Source organism: Nanorana parkeri, unplaced genomic scaffold, assembly GCF_000935625.1.
Source record: "Nanorana parkeri isolate BGI_ZX_2015 unplaced genomic scaffold, ASM93562v1 scaffold69, whole genome shotgun sequence".
NCBI lineage: Eukaryota > Metazoa > Chordata > Amphibia > Anura > Dicroglossidae > Nanorana > Nanorana parkeri.
The window spans coordinates 2,609,133-2,617,188 of NW_017306337.1; the positions used below are offsets into that span (position 1 = coordinate 2,609,133).

The 8,056-nt window shown below is 42.0% G+C and overlaps 1 protein-coding gene across 1 annotated transcript in view; it reads left to right on the plus strand.

Moving 5' to 3' along the window:
• The window catches only part of PSMD1 (proteasome 26S subunit, non-ATPase 1), an 88,510-nt gene that overhangs the window by 21,052 nt on the left and 59,402 nt on the right, over positions 1-8,056 (plus strand). Inside the window, exons 11-16 of the mRNA XM_018576543.1 lie at positions 208-286; positions 399-572; positions 1,753-1,864; positions 2,065-2,261; positions 3,280-3,375; positions 5,252-5,316. Coding sequence (XP_018432045.1) covers positions 208-286; positions 399-572; positions 1,753-1,864; positions 2,065-2,261; positions 3,280-3,375; positions 5,252-5,316 — 723 coding nt within the window. The remainder of the gene's footprint in view (positions 1-207; positions 287-398; positions 573-1,752; positions 1,865-2,064; positions 2,262-3,279; positions 3,376-5,251; positions 5,317-8,056) is intronic.

Sequence of the window (8,056 nt, forward strand, 5' to 3'; positions counted from 1 at the left end):
ACTCCTTGAGATAACATGGGAAGTGTGCCATGACAGGACACTAGACAGCTCTGAATTTCTGACAAGATCAACAGTTGTTTGTTTGTAACAAAACATCTTCAAAGACATGTTTATCAGACCAGAGGGTAGCAAATAGAAGTTCATTTTGGGGGTTTACATACACTTTAAATGGCACCTTTTTGTTTTAATGAATATTTTCTTTGACAGAGATAATTTAGAATGGCTAGCAAGAGCCACAAATTGGGCAAAATTCACAGCAACAGCTAGTCTGGGAGTTATCCACAAGGTAAGTGGTCTTTGACTCTTTAGCCATTTACTTGTGTATAGTATATACTGTATATAATATATTGCATGTTCTGCTTTCAACTAGTTTGTATTCATGATTTTCTCTTCTTTAGGGCCATGAGAAGGAGGCACTTCAGCTTATGGCGACTTATTTGCCGAAGGACACATCACCTGGCTCTGCATACCAGGAAGGGGGAGGCTTATACGCTCTGGGGCTTATTCATGCTAATCATGGAGGTGACATAATAGACTATCTGCTTAACCAACTGAAGAATGCAAGCAATGATGTAAGTCTTCCTGCCCTGTAACTGAATGTTTCCACAGAATCTGACAGACATACTGTTTTGTTTTTTTTGGATGCATAGTGTGGTAGAAAAATCTAATTTAAAGGTGTGCTTCAGTCAATGAAAATTAAGCTTTTTAGATGCATAGTTGTAGTTTTTCTAATTTAAAGGGGAAACTTTACTCACCAATTTAATGCCTCCAAAAACAGCTACTTTTAAGGCCCATTCTCACCAATTGTGGTGCGTTCCAGAGTGGCAGCTGCTGTAATGCGCAGCAATCGCTCACTAAACTTCCCCCTTCGTTCTGGGGCGGGAGGGAGCCACGCCTGCAGTGTAAACCGGACGCGTGGCAAAACATTGTTGCCTGTGTTCCGGTCCACTGCGAAGACAAAAAATGCTGCATGCTGTATTTTTTGCATTTGCAGTGGACCGGAATGCAGGCAATGTTTTGCCATGCATCCCATCGCAGTAGGGGCGTGGCTGCGGTACTAATGACTCCAATGCACCGCCATGCCCCCTCCCACCCCAGGACGAAGAGGGAAGTTTAGTAAGCGATTGCTGTGCTTTCCAGCAGCTGACCGCTCTGGAACGCACCGCAATTGGTGTGAATGGGCCCTTAAGGCATGCCAACTGTGTGCTAGTTCAACAGACTGGTGCAGCAGAAATTATATACATAACTGCTGCACAGAAGTTCTCCTGAGGACTTTCTATATAGTGCAAAGCTTAGTTTCCTATTGCTCATCTTATTGTTGACCTTTCTCCCCTTGACATACCCCCAGAACCCACCTCTCCCTTCCACACAGAAAGCAGCATTCCTTACAATACTAGCTCGTCCCCAGACAGTACGCACAATTCCTAATTCCAGTGTTTTGGTGATGTCTCCAGCCTTGTGATAATTAAAAGTTAGTGTGCACTTCTTCTGGTAAATGGGAGTTCATTCTCCTCTTGGTTGCAAATTCCTTTTATTTTTTGGAGATGAGATCACCTCATGGAAATACAGATTAATAAAAAGGCAAACCATGGTGGATTGTTTTCTACTTCGAACATGGGATCTTTTTCCTTATAGTTTTTTTAAAATAACTATTTGTTAACTATTCCTGCCAGCCTGTATTTTCTCCTTGTTTTCTCTAAAGTACAGTTAATGGTTGCTAATCTTCTGCTACACACTTTTTTTATTTTGCAGATTGTTCGGCATGGTGGCTGTCTAGGGTTGGGTTTGGCTGCAATGGGTACTGCACGCCAAGATGTCTATGATCTTCTCAAAACAAACTTGTACCAGGATGACGCAGTGACAGGTGAGAGAAGGGGGCTGCTTTTTATATTTGTCTTGGATAGGTTTTTTTTTTTGTTGGGGGGTTAATATCTGGTATTTTACAGTGTGTGCATCTATTTTACATAGTCGTTGCTATTTGCTAAATTTTGTGTATAAAACAAAAACGTAATACATGAAAGAAAATCTAGTAAGAGTGTGAAATTGCTTTTCTTTGGCTGTTAGGGGAGGCTGCAGGTCTGGCACTTGGCTTGGTGATGCTTGGATCTAAAAATGCCCAGGCAATTGAAGACATGGTCGGATATGCCCAGGAGACACAGCATGAAAAAATCCTGAGAGGACTGGCTGTAGGCATTGCACTGGTTATGTATGGTCGTATGGAGGAGGCTGATGCTCTGATTGAGAGTCTTTGCAGGGACAAGGTAAGAAATGTGAAAGAACGCAATTATTAGTCTAGCAAAAGTGAATGAGGCTTATTGATTTATTCCACGTATTTGTTTTATAGCACCATCAATTTATGTAGCACTTAAATATTGTACATTCACATCAGTCCCTGCCTTCAAGAATTTACAATCTAAGGTCCCTACATTACATGCATACATTCATATACTGGGGCCAATTTAGACAGGAGCCAATTAACCTACCATCATGTATTTTGCTTGTTTGTGCTTCTTAACTGAATCTGGTCATGTGGCTTTTTTGTACTATTTGGAACCTTCCTTTTGACCGATCTAGAACTAAGGCTGGCCATAGGTGGATTGAATTTGAGCCACAGGTGGCTTGGGTACTATAGCCTGCAGTGGAGATTGCGCCATTGATGTTTAGCTTGCATAGGGGTATCAATTAGTTTTCCCCCATTCAGCCTCCAGGATAAACAAGAAAAAAAATCAAACTGTATGGTTAACTTTTAAAATGCAGTTTGTATGGGGGAATCAATTCAATTTCCTCTCATTCAGCCTCCAGCTAAGCAAGAACAACATCAAACCATGTGTGGGTAGCTTTTAGAATGCAGTTTGTTTGGTGAAATAACAACTCTTGAAAAGGTGTGAAATACTATAGCTTAATAATGCTTCAAAAAATTCCTCTTTCTTGGCTTTATTTTTTTGAACATGCTTCCCAGTATTTCCCTGTCCTCATTTATGTAGAATTTATGGGACATGTCTGTTTTACCTCCCTGCAGCAGACGTTTCTGAGTTCCAAGCAGTCATGAGGTATGAAGCAATGGCTGCCAGCTTACATTTAAGTCTGAGATGAGTAACGCAAAATAAATATTAAAGTTCAATCCCAACACAAAAATACTAGCTTCATAATTCTTGTGCAAAACTTAAACTTCACAAATTACTGCCCATAGAAGAATTTCATGCTGTGCTGCAGGGCTAAGATGTGCGTGCGTGGTTTTCCAGAGAAATTGCTCCCTACATTTTTTTGTTTTTTTTCTAGGACCCAATCTTGCGTCGATCTGGCATGTACACAGTGGCTATGGCATATTGTGGATCAGGAAATAATAAAGCTATCCGACGTTTGCTCCATGTTGCTGTAAGTGTGTTCCATAGAAGTTTAATATTATTCTGATATGTAACAAATCTAGCTTATTTCCTTCAATTGAGGGTGCACTCAGTTCATCATTTTGTTCACAAAACTAAGGGATTGTTAAGTTGAAAGGGAAAAATACATATAAATCTCACAGGATATGTTATTCAATACAGTTGAATATTTAAGCCAGTTTATTAGTAAAACTAAAAAAAAAGTTTTAAAAAATAATATAGAATAAAATAAATATAAAGATAATAAAAAAAATTGTTTGGAATTCCACCGTGAGCGTGCGCGCATTCACACAAACATGTGTCGGATGCGCATACATAGGAAACCGTAAATTACGCTACACATGTTGGATATCGCCGCGCACGCCAGGGTGAGAGCAATAATTCTAGTTCCAATATTTACGTGCCTCTCTAAACTGATGACCTGTAGGGGCTTTTAAATTTTGTTGCTGTTTTACGGATGCACCCAATATTTTAAACTGGGCGTGTTGGGGCACTAAAATTAACCTCTTGCCGTCCGCCCGTAGTAAAAAAACAGACGGACGGCACTGCTGCATTGGCGGGGTGGCTGGGGGCGGCATTTTTTTTTCTGCTCGCGGGCACGCACAGGCGGAAAAGACCCGACCATTGCACACACCCGTTACCGGGTGTTTCACATATAGGCAATCAGCGGCTCAATAGCCAGCCGATCGTCTATATGTGCTCGTTCGCGTCCGCAAACACCATCCAACCCCCCCGCGCGGCCGCCGCCGGTTTTCCCCCCCTGACCCCTCACCTTGAATCCCGGGATCCGCTGCCCCATCTTGAATCCCGGGATCCGCTGCCCCGTCTTGAATCCCGGGACCGTCTCGGAGGGCGTCAGGAGGAAGAGGACGGGAGATCAGACTTAAGTGCATTTTTCACTAAATGTTTGGGTTTGATAAAAAGTTGTGCCAATCTCGTTCAACGTAAACATTTGCAACTGCCACCATTACATTCTACAGGGTGTTGGCTTTCAGAAAATATATTGGGGGGAACCCTTCAGTTGAACTGCTTTTGGGCATCCCAGTTGTCTCAGGATTCTATTGATTTTGTCCGTTAATGAATGATAAAGAAACAGGACTCGTATACTCACTGTAAATTAATTTCTTGGAATTCATTAGGGGACACAGGTGTTTACCCCTAGGATCCCCCCTATGTATCCCATCTTAATGCTCTCCTAAAAACTGAAGCAACATGGAAGTTGAAGGGGTTGTACTTGGCTGGGCAACTGCTTTTTTTTTTGTGTGTGTTTGCCAGCGTCCAATTCATCCTGTAGACAGCAGTGTAACTCAGTTGTCTGAGAAGTCTACTGATCCTGTATCCCTTAATTAATTTCAAGAAAGAGATTTTACAGTTGGGTACAAAAATCCTGTTTTTCCATGCGTGCTTGGAGTACTAGGAGTTGCATTCTGCTAGTCACAGAACAAATCTGCTCTATTACCATCTCTTAAAATATTTGAACATTATAATTTTAAATAAATGAACAATGTGACTTTTATTTATAATCATTATGTTTGACTTGGCCATTCCTGCAGAGGATTTTAGTGTATGGTTGAGCTCCTTCCTGCATTTCATTTAGAATGAAAAGAATCAGAACACTGTGTAAAATGTAATGGATGAATGTGTTCTATGTGCATATGAAAATATTAGGCTGTGTATGTGTGGAAGGCCTGGTTGAGGACCCTCTATACTGTTAAATGCGATGAAGACGTTTCGGATGTTGAAATATTCCAGAGATTGTCAGGTTAAGTGTTCTATGTAGTTCTGAGGATAAGTGATTAATGTCAGTTTACAGTACGGTAAAAATGACATATTTTTTAGCTGTTTTTTTGGTTTTCTTTTCATTCCAGGTGAGTGATGTAAATGATGATGTAAGGAGGGCAGCTGTGGAGTCTCTTGGCTTCATTCTGTTCAGGTCAGTGATTTCTCCATTCTCCATCCCACATTATCCGGTTAGTCACCTGTCTGCCCATCTGACAGAATCATGTTGTATTGCAGTTTCTTGGGTGTAACATTTTTGAACATGTACTGAAAAATAAACAGGTGTGCCATTTACAAAGGGCGCTGTTTATAAACCAAAAAACAGAATTCTAGGACAAAAGGGTGGTGTTTCCCATGGTGACAAACTAGATCTCATCTTTTACTACGTGGAATCTTACTGCTCAGTATCAATATCAATAACAAATGTAATTTTGTTCCAGTTTCCTTTTCTCACTTGTTTTATAAATGGCCCCCAATACCATTGTACCACTCAACAAATGGCCATTGTGTTTTTGGGGTACCATTTGATATAGATGTCCATAACATTGTAGTTACAAAGTCACAAAGCATGGCAAATTTATGCGTTCAAGTATTATTCTTTTAAGGAATTAAGTTCACCTTTCTGACCATGGTTCATGTTAGAACCATATTTAGGGTGTAACATGAAACATGTTCACAAAAGAAAAAGGGCGACCCCCACTCCATGGATCTTCACCAAAGTAAACAAAACTTTTATTGTAGATATCGACAGCACGCTGTGTTATATCCCTCCATGTGTACCTAATCACATGTTTCACCTTCACCACTTAATCATAGAGGTGAAGGAGAAACATGTGAGTGGTTGGGTACACATGAAGGGATATAACAGTGGGTTGTCGGTATCGACAATAAGTTTTTTGTTTACTTTGAAGATCCATGGAGTGCAGTTTCCCTTTTTCTTTTGTGGAGCTGAGCTAACGGTGAGCATATTCGCCTAGCACCCGGGATTTGACTGGTTTGTTCGGCTGGGCATGGAATTTGGAGCGGTGATTTCTTTTTACTCTCTGGATGAAACATATTCAGATTGCAACCCCCACCCCCTCACTTCCCTGAAATCGGGGTTCTCCCTGCCGGTCACTGTTTCTTTGAAAATTGTGTGGCTGTGCGTGGCTCTGCTTCTAAGCACAAAAATAATAAATGCCCCTTTTTTTTTTCTTCTATGAAGTGTGCATTTCTTCTTTTTTTTTTTTTTTAAAAGTTAACTTTCTTTTTAATTACATGACAAAAATTGGCAGACTTCCACTTTGCAAATGAGGGGGTTCTTCCACCAATTGCAAATTCTCCATCCTGTCCTAAATTGCTCCCCCCCCTCGATTTCCTTCTCCCGATCTCTTTTTTTCCACATTGCCCTTTGGTTGTCTCATTCCGTTCCTCAGGGCTGGCAGGGAGTCGCACACATGCCGCTGCGGGGCTCTCACAAGACGCATACAGCTGCTGCCAAGCCACTGCTACCTGCCATACTCTTGCTACTCTCCTCCACTGACAAGTACAGTCATTCAATGACAGCTCTACCCCACACATGCGTTCCATTAACCCTGTGGCCTGCTCATGTGACATTCTCTGGTCTCTGCAGAGATCCTCTGCCAGAGACCTGCCTGCACCACCTTCCACCTGAGTTTCTCTGCACTCTCACCTCCCAGACAACTGCTCACTAGTAGCAGATGCCTAACAGCAGCAGCGCCCAGTACACCACAGTAGCCAGCTCTTCAACACTTGAACTGCAGCTGCAGTTGATGCTGATGGACCTCCTTCCTGTTCGAAGTGCCTTTCCTTCTAGGGGCTGAAGCTAACACTGGTGCATGTGGTCCCTCTCTTCTCACAGACCTTGCCAGCTATATTTATAGGGATGCAACTCCTTGCCACCTCAGAACAGCAGCAGCCCAAGCATGGTATCAGACCTTTGGCGTGAGGACAGATACCGGTGTGTGTGCCTTTTTGTTTGGAGCTTCCTTACATCTCTCTGTGGCAGCACCTATCTCTGTGATTGCCCTGCCCCAATTCCTGCATGAAGGTTACTGAGGCAGGCTGAACAAATGCCCCCCAAACACCCCCTCTTACCACTGCACCTGACACCATCCCCCCCTACACTCACACACGTTCAACATTGCACCTAGCACCACTCCTTCAGCACTGCTCATAAACCCCCACTGCACTCACCACTGCATCTAACCCAACCTCCCAATTTTAATTGTGATTGTGCATATAGCAAAAAAATAATGTGTGTATGCTTTGATACAGCAAAATATGTCCATATCCCCAACCTGCCCATTCTAGAATGGGCACGTTTTGTAGTTTTATCTTTACAATACAACTGCTTCACTTTACTTCAGAAGTCTATAACGAGGTATAATCAAAGTATTGTCCTTGTTTTGCTTGTTACGCTAAATGCAGTATATTACAATGGAAGAGCATCACTGGTTCATTGAACTGGGAATGGAGTAAATACTGCGTATTCTGTCAGTGTTTGTACACCTTCAACATATCAAAACCAAGCTCTATATATTGTGTGGTAGTAATACATGTATTTTTTTTATTTTGTTTTGAGAGAGAACAGTGAGTGTAGTTTAGTCTGTTGCTACCATGTTAATGTGGAGTTCTTGCAGTTATTCTATTTGGTGTGTAGTTGTAAGCAGCCGCTATGCTGTGAATGCTTAGAGAGTGTGTACCGCCTGGAACAAGCTCTGTATTGACTGAACTTGCTGACGGGAAGCTAGTGTTTATACAGCCGGTGACAGCTCTCCTGGGATGAGATACAGGCAGGGCTTGGAATCGTATACAGCCAGTCTTGTTAATGGTGCATTTAGGCCACAGGTAACCCTTTAGCTGCCATTTATTGAGTTGTGGCTATTATATAT